Genomic DNA, 22,113 nt, shown 5'->3' with positions numbered 1-22,113 from the left:
TAGGCAAGAAAATCAAATCTCTCTTTCATTAGAATATCTGCAGGATTATAAATTCTCCATCTAATAGTAATTCAGTATTGACATGGAAGAGTTGAGAAAATTTTGCAAGTTACATGTAGAGTTTTTACCATTCTATTTACTACTTAACATAATAGCCTTTCTAGCTTTTCTGATTTAGTCTACCAGAAACATTCCCTAGAATTCAACCCCAATATATATGCACTGAAGACTTCTATTTTCAAAATTACCCATTCACACCACTCCCACCTCTTTCAACTGATAGTATCCTTCTAAATTTAGAGAAATTATACAAACTTATTAAAGGCTACATGTTTTTATTGAGCTATATGTAGATAGTAAAAATATAGATACAGATTAGCAGGGGCATTTTTTGGACTATAAAAATGTAACTATATGAATATAAACAGTATTCTTTTGTGTAGTTATGGCACTGTATTCTAAAAACAATGTGATATCTCAGTTTATTTTACTTACACAATAAATTAAATTTACATAGAAATGATAGAACATTTCAGGAGCAAGTCTTAAAAACAATTTCTGCTGAATAGCTGCTATAATAATTGCCTTAAGAGAGAAATAAACATAAACTAAAACAGCAGCTGTGAAACACACAGGGTTTGGCAAAAGTAGTTTTACAGTTGTGAGTACCTGAAATAGTTTATTCTTATATCATTGTTTATTAATTATTGTATTATTTTCCATACCAACAACTGTAAACCTACTTTTGCCCAGCCCTATAGTAGCTCTAGTTGAAGACAAAAATATGATAATTTGATTTAGTAAGCAAACACTATGAAAACTGAAGGGATTTTGGTTCAGATTGCTGGGTCAAGTCAAAATCTCTTTCCTTTAAACTTCAATCTTATGCATATCAAAAGCTGTTTATTAAGGTAGTCTCCCAGGCGATAAACTCAAATTTGCACTATCTTCTGAATTCTGCCCTATCCATCAAGGAGGAGCAGGAGGTTTTCAGAGCTTCTTATGTCCAGGACATGGTGACATGCTTTCAACAGGTTTTTGTTTAACTAGACATATTATTGGTAATATATAGTACTAAATTATTTGCAGAAGCTAAATACAAAGGTTTATTTGTTTTTAAGAACGGTGAGCTGTTATATACGTAAGAACTTACATATTCTTAATTATAGTGATATAAATCTACAGTTTGACTATGAAGGTTAAAAATTTTCCAAAAGAATATGCCACAAATAGAGTCTATTTTTTATCAAATAATTTTAATCAGCAAAACTTTAGGAGTCTGAAACTTTTAAAACTTAAATGGGAATTAGAATTAAAAAATAAAATTATTTAGCTTTACATAGGAAAATTATCACTAACAGATCATTTTCCTTCCTTCCAATAAGAAAATTTACATATCTTTGTTTAAATTCCTAACATTAAAAAATTCCCTAAAAACCCATAGATCCAGAATGTGTACTAAACAGTTTATATATCTGTATCACACTCATTTATTTTCAACAACTATCATATAAACAGTATTCTGACACGGAAAAATTTCCCAAACTGCTTAAAGATATGCATAAACAGTACTATAATACAGAGTGAAATATCTTAAGAAAAATAAAGCAAACTCATATCTTTGGTTTACTAGCATTTATTTTTTAAATTCTATTTTCTTATTTACTTCTAATTTGGTTTTTACTATTTATAAATGGCATTCACCTTTAATTTTCTTTTTTTTTTGAAGAAGAAGAAGACAAGATAGGAAGAAAAAGATATGAAAAGAAATGAAATTGAGCAGAGAAAAAGACTATAGCAGAGGAGATGAGGGAAGGCTTCTTAGAGGAGGAGACATCTGAGCCATAACCTGAAGGCAGGTGGAGGAAGGAGCATCATGAACAAGGGAGGAAGGGTATCTCAAAGAGAGAAAACAGCGTAAGAAAAGTACAAGGTGCAAATGAAGGATAATAAGTGGTTAAATCTAACTTGAAACTTGAAAGTACATTAAGGACGTGGATATTAAGGAATATGGATGAAAAGGCAGGTCCACAAATGCATTAAATCCCAGTACAATGAACCCTAAATAAATTCACTGTAGTGAAAATTGTGTCATTACTCGTAAATAACTAGAACTTGTATATCTCACGGCTAACATGTAAGAAATGAAATTCAATTAATAATCAACTTTTGACAGTGAAATTAGCAATGAACACAAGTATTTCAAATAAGACATGGAAGCTAGATGACATGCAACAAATGTTATAACAATCGGGCTTCCTTCTCCAACCCTTGGGTCTTTTATTGTGCTCATTTTGAGGAATAAAGGAGATTGGTACATAAAACTCAGGGGTCCAATGATCTAAATTTGAAGAATATTGCATTGAAAGTTAAATCTTGCAATGTTGTGTGATCACTTGGGGCCAATATGATCAAGAACACAAGTGTGAATGCAGGCAGAGGAGGTGGAAATCTAGGCAATGCAGAATATTTTTTATATATAGTCATTAAAGCGAAACCTCAAAATATTTTGATTATCATAGAGTAAGGTCCACCAAAAATAAATCTGTGACTCTCCCAAAACTTAGATAGGAGATCCTAGGAGAAAGAAATCATGTATACATGGTATGATCTACTCTAGATTTTGCTATATATGATGTTGGATGACAGAGGTTGAAAGTAAAAAAGATGCAGATGCCAAGAAGGAAAAGGTGTATTTGGAAAACAGAACCTGTCCACATGAACAAGGGTCCATGGCTTATGGAAAAGAGTAAAATGTAAGCCCCATCAAAAACCAACAACAATAACCTTTCTTTAAGACCATACATATGAATATTCTATGATAAAGACACTACTAGTTTGCAGCAATTTATATAATTATTGAAATCAAGGGAAATGGAAAAACTTTTTTTATGTGCAGCAGAAATTATTCAGGGCATCTACACTAATAAAAGAGAAAATGCAAATTGACTGTACCTTCTCAATGCCCACCAGCCAATCAGGAGTGAGTATGAAAATTAACCCAACAAAGATGGCGGGTTAATTTGCATACACAGGCGCCCAGCGGCCGGGGGTGGGATGCTTGCATCATCGCCATGGCAACAACGCAGACGTTCCGCACTGCCCCAGCCGCTCCCAGCCTCTGGGCAGCATGGGAAGGCGGAAAGGTGGCTCTGGGCCAGATCAAAGGAGGTGCTGGCAGCTAGGAGGAAGAAGGCTCATTCTTGCACGTCATCTTCGTGCATCGGGCCTCTAGTTAAATATAATTAAGTAATAAATGTAACAGAACAATGTCTAAACTATGAAAGGCCTAACATTTTACCCCACTTGCAAGCTAACAAGTTAACCTCAACAGTTGCATGAATCCTGACAGACAACACTAAACTCCTGGGTAAGAGACTTTATTACTCAGAGAACAGCAGGTAGCATGAACTTCATGTTTTCATTGGTTCTCTCTCTCTCTCTCTCTCTCTCTCTCTCTCTCTCTCTATATATATATATATATATATATATATACACACACACACACACACACTAGAGGCTCAGTGCACGAAATTCGTGCATGGAGGGGGGGGTGTCCCTCAGCCCAGCCTACATGCTCTCCAATCTGGGACCCCTCAAGAGATGTCCGACTGCCCTCTCACAATCCAGGACTGCTGGCTCCCAACTGCTCACCTGCCTGCCTTCCTGATTGCCCCTAAATCGCTTCTGCCTGCCAGCCTGATCACCCCCTAACCACTCCCATGCCAGCCTGATTGATGTCTAACTGCTCCCCTGCCAGCCTGTTTGCCCCCAACTTCCCTCCTCTGCCGGCCTGGTCACCCCTAACTGCCATCCCCTGCAGGGTTGATTGCCTCCAACTGCCCTCCCTTGCAGGCCTGGTGCCTCCCAACTGCCCTCCCCTGCTGGCCATCTTGTGGTGGCCATCTTGTGTCTACATAGGGACAGGATCTTTGACCACATGGGGTCAGCCATATTGTGTGTTAGATTGATGGTCAATCTGCATATTACTCTTTTATTAGCTAGGATAGAGGCCTGGTGCACGGGAGGGGGGCCAGCTGGTTTGCCCTGAAGGGTGTCCTGGATCAGGGTGGGGTTCCCTTGGGGTGTGGAGTGGCCTGAGCAAGGGGCCTGAGGTGGTTTTCAGGCCAGCCAAGCTGCTGGTGACCCAAGCAGAGGTCCTGGTATCTGGAATTTATTTACCTTCTACAATTGAAACTTTGTAGCCTGGAGTGGAGCCAAGCCTCCTGCTGGATCCGTGGCTGCCGCTTGGATTTGTTTACCATCTATAACTGAAACTTTGTATCCTTGAGTGGAGGCCTGGGCCCGCCAGAGTGTGTGGAAAGCTTAGCTTCTTCTGTTGCCGGGGAAACCCAATGGTAGCCATCTTAGCTGGGGTTAATATGCATCCTCGCCCTGATTGGCTGGTGGGTGTGGCTTGGCTGGTGGGCGTGGCTTATGTAGCGGAGTGATGGTTAATTTGCATATTATCCTTTTATTAGAGAGGATACACACACACACACACACACGAGGCCCGGTGCACAAAATTCGTGCATGGGGGTGTGTCCCTCAGCCCAGCCAGCACCCTCTCCAATCTGGGACCCCTCAAGGGATGTCCGACTGCCCGTTTAGGCCCAATCCAGGTAGGATCAGGCTTAAACAGGCAGTCGGACATCCCTCTCACAATCCAGGACTGCTGGCTCCCAACTGCTCTCCTGCCTGCCTTCCTGATTGCCCCTAACCGCTTTTGCCTGCCAGCCTGATCACCCCCTAACCACTCCCCTGACAGCCTGATTGATGCCTAACTGCTCTCCTGCCAGCCTGATTGCCCCTAACTGCCCTCCCCTGTAGGCCTAGTCACCCCTAACTGCCCTCCCTTGCAGGCCTGGTCCCCCCCCACTGCCCTTCCCTGCAGGCCTTGTTCCCCCAACTGCTCTCCCCTGCAGGTCTGGGTCCCCCGCACTGCCCTTCCCTGCAGGCCATCTTGTGGTGGCCATCTTGTGTCCACATGGGGGTAGCCATCTTGTTTGTTGGGAGTGATGGTCAATTTGCATATTACTCTTTTCTTAGATAGGACATATATTATTTTAATTGATTTCAGAGAGAGAGAGAGAGAGGGAGAGAGAGAGAGAGAGAGAGAGAAACATCAATGATGAGAGAGAATCATTGATAGGCTGCCTCCTGCATGCCTTCCACTGGGGACTGAGCCCACAAGCAGGGCATGTGCCCCTTATTGGAATCGAACCCGGGATCATTCAGTCCACAGACCAACGCTCTATCCACTGAGCCAAACTGGCTAGGGCTTCATCAGTTCCTCTTGCCCCCCAAATCTCACATGGACAATGGGGATAGGCTGAGGGTAGAGGCTGCACACAGTGGGACTCAGCTGAGGAACCTCAAGCTTATGAAGCCCAATCTTACAAGGGGGTTGGCTGCTAGCAAACCTGCCCACTCACTGCTTCCAGTGCAGGAAGGGAAGAGCATTATTTTTAGTACTTTGGATGGCAAACAAGTCTGTCCTCAGACTTGGACGAAGAAACTATCTGTCTTTTAAGGTTGTTTCCTATACAAACACCCTCAAAAAGATAGTCCAGAACAAAAGCTGTCAGTACCTTTGCTCAAAGACATGCAAAAATGCAAGAAACTTACAGAGAATTGTCTCCTAGTAAACATAAATTATTTCATATATTCTTATGCTATTGTTTAACTAACTAATCCATTTTGACTACTTTATTAAAGAGCTAAAGAAAATAGAGCAATGTCAGCTTTCCTTAGAGAAGTAAAATAGTAGTCTAGTTATCCACACTAGTATGCATTTCATTAAAAATACTTAATATGACATAGAATGAGTAAAACTTTTATCTTTAGCAAAACATTCACCTTAATGACAAATGATATTTTCAAAGGTTTCCATTAGCAGTACCATGTGAAGTACCTAATGGTTACAAGGCCTAATGCTTTATCAAGTACAAAGTAAGTAGGTTAGACCTATTTGTTAGCAAAATATCAATCTTCTTCATATAGATAAGCACTTTAAAAATTTTTTTATTGAGAAGTAATTGACAAATATAATCAGATATATTTGAAGTGTACAACTTGATGAATTGATATATCAACATATCAATGTAGGATGATATCAAGATCAAGATAATTAACATAGCCATCACCTCACATAGCTAACATAGGTAACTGTGTTTTATTTAGGTAAGCACTTAAAAGAGTACTTACTACTCCTGGAACAGGAGAGATTCATCTTCTTAAAACACTTTTAAAAATTGGCATTATGTTTCTAACATAATGACTCACTACAAAATATTAAGGTCATAGGAAGGATATGTATGTAGAACAACAAACTTTTAAACTGAGAATGTGTTTCTAACATAACCATTAAAAATAACCTAAAAAATAATCTAACAAAATATTTTCGAAATCACTTTTTGTAGAACAAGTCCATAAACTACTTCAAGGTAAACACTTTCATTTGGACTATTCAAAATTGGAAAAAAACAAGGTAGAAATTGTATATATGACCATACCTCTCCTAGAGCTTCGTATCTTTTCTGATTCCATCTGTGCAAGTCTTCTCGGTAGTTAAAAACAAATGGTTCCCCAGTTTTTATGTGTCTTAACTGTCCCTCTAGAAGATAAACAAACAATATTGCTATGATTCAGAGTACATGTCTAATAATATCGAAAGTACAACTAATGTCTGATTAAAAATTTAAAAGAACTTTCTCAGAACTGTTTTATTTTTCATTAGATTTTCTCTTTAAATATCAGTATGATACAAACATATAAATACCCTAAAAGAATGGCCCCAAGCACTCAAATGCTATGTTTTCTAATCTTCATTTTCTAATCTAAAGTAAATTAATAGTATTTGAGGGCCCTCAATATATAAAGTCCCAGTTCTTAAGCTTACAGGCTACCTGAAGAGTAAAAACATAGGTATGAAAAAGTCAAGCAACTTTTTAAGAAGTTAAATAAGAAGGAAGTCAATATTCTAAAAACTGCCACAGGCAATTGATGTAGTCAATGAAGTCTAAGATGAGTTTGGATTCATTTGAAGGATCGCTATAGGCTAGAATATGTTCAGAAGGTTTTGGTGAGATTTTTCAACTAGGCTTTGAAATATGGGGTGAATTTCAAAGAAAAATGGAGAGAGGGAGTCAGCCAATACTGGCTTGGACTGTCAAGGTAGACTCACTCAATTGAGAGCTTTTATTGATAATGAATAACTTTATTAATAATTTCAAGGGTTTAAGTGGTCAAGAGGAACAGACAAAACAGGGAGAGAGGTCTGAAAGAGCCTACGAATTTCTTCCCAGGCCCTTCCCTCTCAGTGGACAGCACTCTCTGGTCCAGAATAGGTGAAGTCTCTTAAGTGAGTCATATAGCTTACCTTACACATTGGTGAGCATTTAGTTACATAAATACTTCCATTTTATGTGCCAGAGAGTGGTACTGCCTATGTAATATTCTTCAAAGAAGCATACCTCACATATCCATAGAATAAAGGTTTGTTTACCATAAGCAATGCCAAACGAGTTATCCTGCTGAATTTATTCCATGGAGAAGGACTCTCCTCATAGCAAACACTAGTCTGTATTCACTAAAAGATTAAATTGTCAGCATGTTAACAAGGAGAAAAGAGCAGGCCACCTGTCTTCTTTCTTTCCCTAATATTCCCCTGGGAATCAGAAGAGAAATAGACCACAGGCCAATTGCTTTAACTCCCCCTGGTTCTCAGCAATGTAAACAAAATTATGAAAAATGGACAGCAAATTCAAATAACAGGAAACAACTGTTTAGTAGAAACAAAAGGAATATTGAGGCAAATAGTATGATTTAACACTATTAACACATGTTGGGATCGAATAGTAGAAGGCCCAAATTACTGGGCTTGGACTTTGTTCTAAGAGCAGTGAGGCACAAGAAGGGGTTTAGAGGCAGAAGAGGAACATGACCAAGACAAGTGGAGTTAGTATATGATTTTTATACATGTAGGAGTGGAGAAAGACTTGAAAGTTATGGCACTAAAACTGAACCCAGGAAATATACTACTCCAAGTAAAACTACTTCACTATTTTTATGTATCAATTTTACCCCACATAAAATGGATATTTTTAATATATAAAATAAAGACTAATCCTTTATCATAAAGTTCTTTTTAGTACTCTCGACATGAGACACAATACTGAATCACTATCACATTCTTTATGTCAAATGATGTCGTAAAAATAGATGTATCTATGTTTTGCTTTCTAGGAAAGAGAAATTCCCATATAAAATATCAATTCAAGTAGATTGATGACACCTGTAAGTTTAACAATTGTGATTTTGACTAAAGCAGCCTTAAAGGTACATGACATAGTAATATGTAACAGAAATGTGAGATGTATTTTCTGAGAGACTACTGTGTGAAAGAGAACTGACTTACCTAGCTGGTAAGTCAATTTAACAGACCACTTTCATCTACATCTCGAAGAGAAGTTTTTTTGTTTTGTTTATTAATTCTCTACTCATTTTGGACATAATACTTCTCATAATGTAATAAAGATTTTCGTTCTTTAGGAAAAAATAGGCCCCAACAAAAGAGCTATTAGCATTGGTGTTAAAAGTGAAAAGAAGATAAAGATGCAAAAAAAAAAAGTGAGTAGTCTTATCCAGAAAAGCAATCTGTATCACTTTTGTTATAGTGGTATCTGCAAATCTGGCATTTCTCAAAGGTTTGGAAAATCTCTCCAATAACTGTCAAAGGTCTGATTTAGGACACTGTAGCTTAGGGTCCTCTAAAATCAGCTGTAAAGTTTCATATGTATACACAAAAGCGCATTATTCTAGGAAATGCATACATATATTTTATCAGATTCAGGGTAGGCTAGGAACCAAAATAGGCTATCACTGGCCTAAATAAATCAAGCAATTGAAAGTATATAGGATACTTCTTGTAGTAAGAGTTTAATAAATATCAGATATAATGAAAGACAAGATTCAAACTGAAACAGTCTACAAACAAGTACAATTACTTTTTTGGTGATACAAAAGTTTGCTTCCTCGTAATACTGCACTAGGGCATAGGGAGTTTGGGTGAGGGAAAAAGGGGAAAATCTTCACCTTCTTCATCTTCCAAAGCAAAGACATTTCAGCTGGGCCTTGTATAAGTATAACCAGAGACTGGCTAAGTAGACATCTTAAACCAAAGGAGCATTTAAACAGGCACAGTGATTTGAAAGAACATGTATCAGTTTGACTCAGGTAAAAAGAAACTCTTCCCTTTTGCTTAGAGTGAGCTTTGTTTCCAAATTTTATTTTTACCTAATTAAGAACTTTAAAGTCCTTTAGAAAAATTTAGCAGCTTATCCAGTCAGGTAATTAAAGTTTCATTTTGAGGCTTTCATAAGAGTTTTTGTCCTTATAAACCTAAAAAAGAAGTCCCCGAAGATACTAAGTGGGACTTAACCTTTTAGGGATTTAATATTGAGACCCAGTTTCCTGTTTTCAAATCCTTACCTCTTTGAAAAGTACTCACCATTAACCCTGAATTCAAAGGTGAACTCGATCATGCTAAAAATAAGATCCTTAAAAGTGACATTCTTTCCTTGGAATGCAAGCATCTTTGCCTAATTCTGTTAGTCTATGTTTATGCAAGACAATGCCCAGTATATTTAAAAAATAAATGATAGGTTTGTGCAAGGATGCATGTGCATTTGAGGTATGTACATGACAGGGCACATGCATGTGCAAAGGTGTAGGTGTGTACAAAAGTGTGAGTGCAGAGCATGTGCACCCAAGGGTGTAAATGTATGCCAAGATGTATGTGTGTGTGCATGCACACATGTATGTGAACATATCTGATAAGGAAGAGATAAGAGTATATTGCTCCTTTGTTTTCTACTTACTTAAAAAAATGTTCAAGGAAGATGAAAGACAGACTTCAGTGAAAACTGATATCCTATATCCATAAAGCAAACGTAAGTTCTGTGATTTACCCACACTACCAACACACTCCCCATTCCAATTCTGAATAAAAGAAACCAGTAATTATTTCAAAGGAGCAGATGCAATGTCACTCCCAGTGCTCATTTGATTCTGTTAATTAAAATATAAAGAAATTTTTAAAAAACAAAATATTACTACTCATACATATTTTGGAATAAGATATCCTTTACTTAAAAAGCATAAACATTAATGTCAGAAAAGCAATAAAAGTTTCTAATATCTTCTATTTAAACTCATTTAATATTCTAGTATAACTTGTATTGTAAAAGGATATCCACTAACACAGTAATGACAGATTACCAATTTAGCTGATGCAGAACAAACAGAAAGCTACAACTCAAATGCTACCTAATCTGTAATAACATTACCCTTCAAGTAAAACAATGTGTTATTAATCCAAATAATCATAAGTTTTTGTTCAGAAACATTCTTGCAATCTATGGTGTGTTCTTCTAAATTCCAAGTGCAAATTTACTTTATTCAGAATTTAATTAATAAACTTTGAAATAAGAACGTTGCCTGAAAAAGTCATAGAAAATTTAGTATGCTTTAAAATATCATCACAGATAATCATTGCCAGTCACATCATTTTAAATAACACGTGAAAAAGTAGCTTATGTCTATATAATATATTTGGGAATTCCAATTGGATACTAGGGAGTTGAATGCTCAGGGTTGAAAATACATAACTAGTAAGCTGAATCTAATTCATGTCCATTGGTTTAAGTGACTTCACAATTTATGGGAAATCATGACTTGGTTCTTTTAATTAAGTGAAGAATTTTGCCATGAAAGTATTTCTCAAAAAAAATACATAAAACATTTATGCCGGCACATAAAAGTAGTAAATAACATCTGTCCTGTGAATCTATCAGCATTGTTAAATAAATATTGTATGTAGCATACACCACTTACTTTCATTAAAAGCATATTCAAATCCTTCCAGGGTATCAGGAAAATCAAGAGGTGGTTCATCTTTTTTCATTAGTTCATCCAAATCTATCCTAGATAATAAATCTAGAAAAAAATGACAAGAAATTTCCTTATATTCATTTTCATAGTTAATAAATATTATATTTTAAATTCTCTTAAGTATTCTTTTGTTCTATTTTATTACTTTTATACATTGCCATAACTGACAATACTATTAAATTTTTTAGTTTCCAGAGTGCTATATTACAATGAAGTACAATATCAACATAACCTAAGCATTTTCAAAATTATAATCCTCAAAAGGATCACAAATCACATCCTAAGCACCACTATAGTAAATTAACTTCTTCACTTCAAAATATACAGCTATTAATCTGTACTTTATTAATCTCCTTTTACTGTTTTAAAAGTTTCAGATATTAATATGACTTCTAAAAGGTCACTAAATTTTAAATATAAATGAAGCTACTAGTATGGATAAGAAAATTTATAAATCCAAATAGTGGCAATACAGCTTATTATTTAATTTTAGGAGAAAATTACAGTATTTTAAAAAATGATAACTGAAAAACTGGTTAACACAAAGCAGTTTTTATTCTTCACATTATTTGATTTTATATGATCAAGAAATTTGCCAAGAAGGTTTTTTTATAAACATTTTATTTTGGAATCATCTTAGATTTACAGAAAAGTTGAAAGATAGTACAGATAGTATATGTATATCCTTCACCCAGTTTCCCTATCATTAGCATGCTACATTACAACAGCACATTTGTCAAAACGAAGAAAGCAATGTTGGTACATTACTATCAACTAAGCCCCGTTATTATTCATCATTTTTCCATATTGTCCATCTGCTATTCCAGGACTCCAGCCAGTACACTACACTACATGTAGTCATCATGTCTCCCCCATCGCCTCTGGTATGTGACTGTTTTGAGTCTTTGCTTCTTCTCTGTGGTATTGACTGTTTTAAGGAGTACTGATCGAGTATTTTGTAGAATGATCCTGGATTTAAATTTGTCTGTATTGTCTTGTGACCAAACTAGAGTTACAAGTTTTTAGAAAGAATGTCACAGAGATAAACTGCCCTTCTCATCATATCACTGAGGTGTAAACCTTCATCAGCTCATTAAGGTAGTGTTTGCCAGTCTTCTTCACAATGAAGCCACTGTTTTTCCCTTTTTACAGTCTATTCTTATAAGTGACTAAGTCTAGCCCATTCTCAAAAGGGGAGAGGAGGAATTGTGTTCTATCTCCTGGAGTAAAGAACATCTGCAAACATTATTTGTAATCCTTTTGTATGGAAGTTTGTCTTTCTTCATCTATTTACATATTTATTTAATCATTCATTTGATATTTATTATATACTTTGAGTTACAATTCAATACTACATCATTTACTTTGTTGCTCAAATTGTTACAGTGTTGGCCACTACAAGCTCTTTCTGCTGGCTCTCATATCCCTTTGACGTACATGATTTCAACTTTTTGTTTTTTGAGCATTTCCTTACTTTTTGCTACTTCAAGATGCTCTAGGCCTAACTTGTATTTTCCCTCCCAAGCCCTAGAATCAGTGTGTCAGCAAGCATTTAATGCTATTTTTGGCTCATGTTATGGCATGAGGCAAAGTGATCACTATAAGTAATAATAGAGTCATATTGAAACTCAGAAAAATAAAAAGATAAACTTCAAATTTATTCAGTTCCAAAAAACTAGGTTTTTGGTTTTTTTTTAAGTTTAATTTTCGAAAATTTTCATTCTAACTCTAGTTCCTGATGAGAAAAAGCTCCTTGGACATGTAGTAAAGCAAACACCAGTCCCTTTTTCTATAAAAGAAGTATCTCAGAGGTAACACTTTATTTCTGTTCTCACAGGGATATAACAAACCCATCAGTATGGCTCATCAAAATATGCTAGAGAAAAAAAAAATTAGTCTGTCTACCTCAATTCTCTAGTCTCTCTATAGAACATAAAGGTAAGCCAACAAAAAACCTGCAAAAAAAAAAAATCAGTGTTTGGTACTCTTCAAACTGCTATATCAAATAAACCTCAGTTTACTCAAAAATATACCATCTTCAACATGCAAACATAAAAAATTTTGCAAAGTCTCTAATAAAATTGAAATATTACATAATATGCATACCAAGCTGAAATATGCTGACAAATTTCTGATTCATTAGTAAAGGTTGTAAAAACCATGTAATCTGTACAAAGCTGAGTAAAATAGAACAGTTTTTAATGTCAAAAATTGGCTTGGAGTAGCTAGAAAATTCTCACTTCTCTCCTTCCAATGAGTTGAAGTTTTGGGGCAAAATCAGATTCCTTCTCTTTACAGTCATTTCCACAGTGCAAAATGTAGAAACCTTTTAAGCAGGCACATAGAAACCAGTCAATATATAAGCAGACATATTATGTCTAATAGCCATTTTCTCTATCAGGTTAGAACTTGAAATGACACCTAACATCTATATATCATTTTAAAGATTTCACATACCTTATTTGATCATCACAATCCTATAAAATAGTAGTACGTATTATCTTCACTGTCTTTCAGCTCACAGAAGTAAAATGGCTTGTCCAAAATTATACCTTAATTAGTGACCCGGTGCACATTGAAAGGAAATATATTAGAAGATGGAGAGCAGAATGGGACTGGGTGAGATGTGCCGGACATGTCCTGGAGCTAACCTCCCACGGTCCCTCCCCGGTGTCTGCTGAGTGAGCAGGATCCCTCTGGCAGGTGGGGTCCCTCAGCCTGCCCTGCAGGGATCAGGCCAAAACTGGCTTTCCGACATCCCCTGAGGGGTTCCGGAGTGCGAGAGGGCACTCTGCAAAGTTGCTGTTGTACAGAGTGTGGAACGCAAATGCAAGTGTGCAGTAAACCAGATTCGGGGCCAACAGTGCCCCAGCAACAACATAACCCACGGCCGAAAGTGGAATCATGCAGCCCAGCGAGGAATCGGGCTCCCTCCTCTCTGGTTTCAGGGTGCATCACCCGAGAACCGCTGCTGCCAAGTCATTGCAGCTCGGCAGTTCCTGTGTTGAGCATCTGCTTCCGGGTGGTCAGTGCACGTCATAGTGACGGGTCAGACGATCAGACACTTAGCATATTAGCCTTTTATATACACTGAGTGGCCAGATTATTATGACCACCTGATGTTTGTAGGCAAATTAGCCGTACACTGCATCATATGGGATATGGAAGCCGAAGGCCTATTCGAACACCTTTGCTGTCTACAGTTACCAAGATAAAACGCCTCCAATTCGCACAGGAACACAAAGATTGGACAGTCGAGCATTGGAAAAAAGTCATGTGGTCCAATGAATCACGTTTCCAGTTGCATCATGCAGATGGCAGAGTGAGAATTTCATGGAAACAGCATGAAAGCATGTACCCCACATGCATGAGTACAACCCTTCAAGCTGGTGGAGGCAGTGTTATGGTTTGGGGCATGTTTTGGGCCCTTTAATTCGTGTGGAACAACGTCTGAATAGCACAACATACCTAAGTATCGTTGCTGATCAAGTTCATCCTATCATGTTGATGGCGTATCCCAATGGAGATGGCTTCTTCCAACAAGACAATGCGCCATGCCATGGTGCTCTTATTGTGCAGGAGTGGTTTCAAGAACATGAGGGAGACTTTACTTTGCTTAGGAGGCCCCCACAATCACCAGATCTCAATCCAATTGAGCATTTGTGGGACGAAGTTAAAAGAGCCATCAGGCAGCTGGTTCCACAACCATTAAATCTCACAGAACTGGACAGTGCTATTCATCAGGCATGGTGTCAGATTCCTCGCATCTCCTTTCAACATCTCGTGGAGTCAATGCCAAAAAGAATCGCCGCAGTATTGAAGGCAAAAGGTGGCCCAATGAAGTACTGATGGTGTGGTCATAATAATCTGGCCACTCAGTGTATATAGCAGGGGTCCTCAAACTTTTTAAACAGGGGGCCAGTTCACTGTCCCTCAGACCGTTGGAGGGCCGGACTATAGTTTAAAAAAAACTATGAACAAATTCCTATGCACACTGCACATATCTTATTTTGAAGTAAAAAAACAAAACGGCAAAAACACCCACATGTGGCCCGCGGGCCGTAGTTTGAGGACGCCTGGTATATAGACTAGAGGCCCGGTGCACGAAATTCATGCATTGGCGGGGGAGGTCCCTCAGCCCGGCCTGCACCTTCTCGCAATCTGGGACCCCTCAGGGTTGTCCGACTGCCCATTTAGGCCCAATCCCCGCAGGATTTAGGCCCTGCAGGATTGGGCCTGAACAGGCAGGTGGACATCCCTCTCACAATCCAGGACTGCTGGCTCCTAACCACTCGCCTGCCTGATCAACCCTAACCACTCTGCCTGCCTGCCTCATCGCCCCTAACCACTCACCTGCCTGCCTGATTGCCCCTAACCCCTCTGCCTGCCTGATCACTCCTAACCACTCGCCTGCCTGCCTGATTCGCCCCTAACTGCCTCTGCCTCGGCCCCCGCCACCACGGCTTCGTCCAGAAGGATGTCCGGAAGGTTGTTTGGCTGTCCGGTCTAATTAGCATATTATGCTTTTATTATTATAGATTATTATAGATAGTAAGTGGGCTTAGTAAAATAAATGTGTTTCCCAATACCTAACTTAGTGCTCTTTCAAAATCACCATTTATTCGATGTGCCATATCAACTCTAAAATATTCTCCCCCTCTCTTCCTTGCCTTATAAAGATAAATAGTTATACATACAGAAATATGCTTTTACTTTGCTCAAAATGTTCCTTTGAATGATAAAATGAAGAACTAAATAAATAGGCATTCCTCAAACTTCTCTGTCCGCTAGAGAAGCAGATATATTTTTATTTCATTAACATTGAGGAAACACAAAGGTGAAGTCTTCCAGGTGCTATAATGATTGATCTCAGAGTCCTGTGGGCCTCCACTGGGTTTACCCTAAAAGAGCAGGGTAGTCCTCATAGTGGCATTCTTGAACACAGACTACTCTTCATACAACCAAAGCAGTGTCGGAAAGCATCAAATGATGAATTTTGATTTTATTGGAATTGATCTGGAAAGGAATTGTCAGAGACTATTTTTCTGCTTTGTAAAAAGAAACCAATATTGTATAGCTGTTTTTACACACAGAGACTAATTCCACAGAATTAGGTAAAATTCAAGTATAATAAAACATTTACATTGAAAATCTCTTCAATCATCTATAAAATACAGTACAAGTAAACCCATATAATCTACTAAACATGCATCAGACTTGACACAACTGTTTTTTTTTCTAAGACATGTCTCTGGTGATTAAAATGATTCAGCAACTAGAATTCTAAACTTCAACTAAGCATATGCAATAACTGGATAAAAATACCATTTGATACCCACAGGACTTCAAAACAGACACTCAAACAAATGTTTGTACATTATGTTCATAGAAGCATTATTCACAATAGCCAAAAGGTGAAAACAACCCAAGCTGAATGGTGTGGTGATTAATTTTAAGTGTCAACTTGACTGGGTCATGGGGTGCCAATATATTTGGTTAAATATTATTCTGAGTACTAGTATCTTTGTGAAGGTGGTTCTGAATAAGATTAACATTTGAATCTATAGACTGAGTAAAGCAAATTGCCTCCCTCCTATTTGGATGAACATCATCTGATGCATTGAAGGTCTGAGTAGAACAAGAACTTATACAAACAGAAATCCAGGGAACATGTGTGGGAATGAATATTAAGGGTGTGGGATAATCATGGAAGGAATAATCAGGTCATATTTATTGATAAAGGCTTACCAAGCACAGATTCTGTATTTAATGCTGCAGCTTGGAGAGTTAGGAAGGGCTCTAACAGTTTGTTTGATTGGTTGGCTTAAACATGAGCCAAAAATTGGCCCACAGTGAGTGGATTTGCTATGGTTTAATGTAGAGGAAGCAATTCAAATGTTTAGGGAGATAGGAATATTAAAGTGGATTTATCATTGAAGATCTACGCACTCAACCTGGAAGGGTCCAGAAGACATACCTTAAGCCACTACTATGAGAAATAAATCTGTGAGGAGAACGCTGGCATCTTTAAAAAGCTACGTGATGACTTCTTTTATGCTAAACCTTACAGTGGGAACTAAAGTCACTGAATTAAGAAACATAAATGCAATGGGAGTAAATGGTTCCTAGGGTGGCAGCAGCCAAGTGGGATCACTCTACCACCAAAGGCAAGGTGGGCTTGGTTACCGTAATGGACAGCAGAGTCAAAGCAGCAATCAGAATAATCTGACACACAGACCTACTGTATTGGCTAGCTGAGCATGTTGTTCCTAGAAATAAGACAGGAAGCCTGCTAAATTCTTACTTGATATGTACCAGTATAAGCAGGAAAGTTCTGGGTCAAATGAACAAAAGCCCCACCTAAATAAAAAACAGTCATAATCAGTTCCCAGACTTAAGCCAGTGTACAGACCCAGAACCTCTTGGGAGGAGGTCCTCTTAAAGAATGACCTTAAGGAATGGCCCAGGTATACACTGCCAAAAATTGCACTTTTAAGCTTTCTCCCATCCTCCCCCAAAGGGAACAATGGCCTTTTACCAGGATAACTGCACTGGGGAAAAGAAATAACCAGACCTTTCAGAGACTTATGGACACTGGCTCTGAAATGAAGCTGATTCCAGGAAACCCAAAAGGTCACTGTGATTCATCACCAGAGTAGGGGTTGATGGAGGACAGGTTCATCTCACAGTGGGTTCCTAAACTCATTGTGATTATTTCCCCAGTTCCAGAATCATTATTTGACAGAATCCCCACATTGGTTCCCTGATCTGTAGAATTGAGGCTATTGCAGAAAAGGCCAAGTGAAAGCCCCTAAACTGTATTTACCTAGGACAACTAAACCAAAGAAGTATGACTTTCCTGGGATTGCAGAGATTAATGCCACCATCAAGGACTTGAAGAATGCAAGGGTGGTGATTCCTACCACATCCCCACTCAATTCACCTATCTGGACTGTCCAGAAGACAGATGGAACTTGGAGAATGACAGTGAATCATCGTTAAGCTTAAACAGATGGTGACTTCAAATGTAGCTTCTATACTAGATGTAATTTCATTGCTTGAGCAAATTAATACATCCCTGGAACCTGGTATGCAAGTATTGATCTGGCAAATGCCTTTTTTTCCATCTCTGTCAATAACACCCACTAGAAACAGTTTGCTTTCAGTTGGCAAGGCCAGCAACATACCTTTGCAGTCCTACCTCAGGGATATATTGACTCACGAGTTGTAAGTCATAATTTAGTTTGCTTGATCTTGATCACCTTTCCCTTCAATATGATTATCACTCTGGTCCAATACATTAATGCCATTATACTGATTGGACCTAGTAAGCAAGAAGTAACAATCTAGAGTTACTGGCAAGACATTCGCGTGTCAGAGGGTGAGAAATAAATCTGACAAAAATCCAGGGGCTTTCTACTCCAGTCTAATTTCTAGGGGTCCGATGACGTGGGTCATGTCAACATATCTCTGCTAAAGTGAAGGATAAGTTGTTGCAACTGGCCTTTCCTACAAACAAAAAAGAGGCACAGTGCCTAGCAGGTATCTTTGGACGTTTGAGGCAACATAGTCCTCCTTGGGTGTGTTACCCTGATCCATTTGGCCAAAATGTGCTACTTTTGAGTGGTGTCCAGAATAAGAGAAAGCTCTGCAGCTGGGTATGCTGCCCTGCTAGTTGAGCCATGTAAGCCAGCAGATCCAACGGTGTCAGTGGCAGATCAGGACGCGGTCTGGAAACTTGGGCAGAGGCCTCTTGATGAATCAAAGCATAGCCTTTAAGGATCTGGGGGCAAGGTCCTGACATCCGCTGTAGGTAACTATTCTCCTTTTAAGAAACTGCTACTGGGCCTTTGTAGAGACTTAATGCTTAATCATGGGCTACCAACTTATCATGTAATCTTAGCTGCCCATCATAAAATTGGTGGGTTAGCTGACCCACCAAGTCATAAAGTTAGGTGTGCAAACCAGCACTCCATCACCAAATGGAAGTGATATATATGTGACCAGGACTGAGCAGGCCCTAAAGGCAAAAGTAAGTTAAAACGAAAAGGGGCCCAAATGCCTATGGTCACCAACTCCTACTGCATTGCTTTTTATCTATCAGCATAAATTCCTTGTGGAAAGTTCCTACCATCAACTGGCTTCCTACCCAAACTCACGTCTGGTTTATAGGTAGTTCTGTAGGATATTCAAGCACCACTCAAAAGTGTACAGCTGAAACACTAGAGCCCCTTTCTAAGACATCCCTGAAGGACAGTGATGAAGGGAAATCCTCCCGGTGAGCAGAACTGAGAGCTGTGCACCTGGCTTTTATTTTGCTTGGAAAAAGATATGGCCAGACATGTGATTATATATTGATTCATATTCTGTGGCCAATGGTTTGGCTGGATGGTCAGGAACTTGAAATGAACATGATTGGAAAATTGGTGACAAGGAAATATGGAGAAGAGGTATGTGAACAGACATCTCTGAATGGGCAACAAATTTAAAGATAGTTCTTTCCAAAGTGAATGTTCAATAAAATATTTTAAAAATTAAGTGGCTAGGGTGATCCATTCTATAGACACCAGTCATTCTATTTCCCCAGCCACCCATTATAGCCAGTATTCATAGGTCTAGAAATTAAGGGTGAACAATGGGAGTGGCACCACTCTATTACCACAATTCTATGGGGGGAAAAAAATGTCCGCTCTGACTATTCTTACTCAAAATAGTAGTGGAAGTCCTAACCAGCACAAAAAAGCAAAAAATAAAATAAAATAAAAGACATATAGATTGGCAAGGAAGAAATAAAACTGTCCAATTTGTAAATGACAAAGAAAAGCCCAAGGAATCTACCAAAACAACTTATCATCATAATAATAAAAAGCCAAGAGGCGTCACGACCAAAATGACCAAATGACCGGTCACCATGAGGTGCATGGAGCCCCCCTTGGGTCCTCCCCCACGGCCCACAAGCTCCGATCGCAGCAAGGCTGGAGGCCGGCGGGTGGGTGGGTGGACGCGGCTGCGAGCCTGGCTGCAAGTGTGGCGGAGCAGCGGGTGGGTGAGCCCTAAAATAAGCCTGCCCAAATATGCCCAATTCATATTTTACTTTAATCAACACACAAAATTTAATTATATTTCCATAAACTATCAATAAACTGAAATTAAAAACACAACACAATTTATAATCATTATAAAGAATTAAAACGTAAGTATAAATCTAATAACAAGTGTATAAGACTTACATGTAAAAAATTACAAAATGCTGAAGAAGAAAAGCAAAGATCTAAATACATGATAGGCCATGTTAATGGAATTAGAAGACTCAATATAGTAAAGATGTAGCTTCTCCCCACATTCAACTATAGATTTAAATATAGTTTTTAACAATAAGTAAAAAAAAATAAATGTTTAGATATAGACCATTTTACTCTAAAACTTATATGACAAGACAAAGACAGCTAAATAATTTCGAAAAAAAAAATAAAGTGGAAAGGACCACTCCACTCAATTTTAAAACTAACTATAGCCCCAGCCAGTTTGACTCAGTGGATAAAGCATCAGCCTGTGTTCCACAGGGTCCCCGGTTTGATTTCGGTCAAGGGCACGTACCTTGGTTGCAGGTTCCTCCCTGGCCTGGGCCCTGATTGGGGCACATGCAGGAGGCAACCAATCGATGTGCTTCTCTCACATTGTTTCTCTCTGTCTTTCCCTCTCTCTTCCACTCTCTCTAAAAGATCAATGGAAAAATATCCTTGGGTGAGGATTAACAAAAAACAAACAAACAAAAAACTTACTATATAGTATAGTAACCAAGAGAGTGTAGTATTGGAGAAAAGATTGAAAAAGATCATGGAACAGAAAAGAGAGCCCCAAAATAAGCCTGCCCAAATATGCCCAATTCATTTTTTTTTTTTTAATCTTCACCCAAGGATATTTTTTTCCCATTGATTTTTAGAGTGGAAGGGAGGGGGAGAGAGAGAAAAAAAAAACAAAAAAAAAAAAACATCAGTACCAACATGAGACACATTGATTGGTTTCCTCACACATGCATCCCGACCAGAGTCAAGGATCAAACATGCCCTTGACCAGGAATCGAGCCCTTGGCCAGGAATCGAACCTGCGACCATACCCAAATCATTTTTGAGAAAGGTCAAGAAGGAATTCAATGGTGAAAAAGGTAGTCTTTTTCACAAATGGTGCTGGCACAACTGGAAAATTAGTAGCCAGTGAGGCTGAGTGGCTGAGTGTGGACCTATGAACCAGGAGGTCATGGTTCAATTCCTGGTCAGGGCACATGCCCGGGGTTTCGGACTTGATCCCCAGTAGGGGACAGGCAGGAGGCAGCCGATCAAAGATTCTCTCATTATTGATGTTTCTATGTCTTTCTCCCTCTACCTTCTTCCTAAAATCAATAAAAATATATTTTAAAATTTTAATAATAAAGGTTGACCTAAGTCTCACACGTTATATAAAAATTAACTCAAAATGAATGACTATTTTTAATGTAAAACCTAAAACTAAAAAACTTTAAATCATTTTTAACACCCTCTACTGAGATACCCAAGATGTGTGTTCTCCCTGGTGGCAATGAGTAATAAACTCAGTTCATTCAACTATAGATGTGTTCCTAGTGGTCTCTGGTTATAGGTCAATGACAAGTCTCAGAAGTGATTACTTCAAAAAGACTAAATAAATATACTATCAAATAGGTTTAAAAAGAAAAACACAGGAGAAACTCTTCATGAACTAGGGCTAGGCAAAAAATTCTTAAACATGGCATCTAAGGCATAATCCATATAAGAAAAAACTGATAAATAGAACTGTTTTAGATATAAAATTTTATCTAGCTTGCCAATTTGTTCTCAAATATACTGTCCTATATATCTGTCATTTTATTTTCTAATATATCCAATCTGACTTCTTCATTAATCATTATAAGTTCATGTGTACTAAGCCTTCTTATTCATATTATACAATGAAGAAAAAGTTTCAGTTAAGCAACTTTCAGAAAAAAATCTGAGTTTGTATCCAGATAGTTCCATTTTTAGAATACTATTCATATTCTTTTAATGTCACCATACTACCTCCAAACTCTAGAAAATCAATCTCAACTCGTATATACTGCTGGTGTAAGTATAAATTGGAACACCAAATTTTCACATTACCATGTAA

General features: G+C 38.1%; 1 protein-coding gene across 2 annotated transcripts in view; it reads right to left on the bottom strand.

The window, feature by feature from the left end:
* The window catches only part of FAM172A (family with sequence similarity 172 member A), a 375,530-nt gene that overhangs the window by 323,600 nt on the left and 29,817 nt on the right, over positions 1-22,113 (bottom strand). For both annotated transcript variants that reach the window (XM_054715061.1, XM_054715062.1), the window contains exons 3-4: positions 10,897-10,998; positions 6,516-6,616 (exon numbers count right to left, since the gene is read on the bottom strand). In XM_054715061.1, the coding sequence (XP_054571036.1) occupies positions 6,516-6,616; positions 10,897-10,998 (203 nt within the window). The remainder of the gene's footprint in view (positions 1-6,515; positions 6,617-10,896; positions 10,999-22,113) is intronic.

This window comes from Eptesicus fuscus, chromosome 4 (genome assembly GCF_027574615.1).
Source record: "Eptesicus fuscus isolate TK198812 chromosome 4, DD_ASM_mEF_20220401, whole genome shotgun sequence".
In the NCBI taxonomy this organism is placed as follows: domain Eukaryota; kingdom Metazoa; phylum Chordata; class Mammalia; order Chiroptera; family Vespertilionidae; genus Eptesicus; species Eptesicus fuscus.
This window is presented reverse-complemented; position numbering and strand designations above follow the sequence as displayed.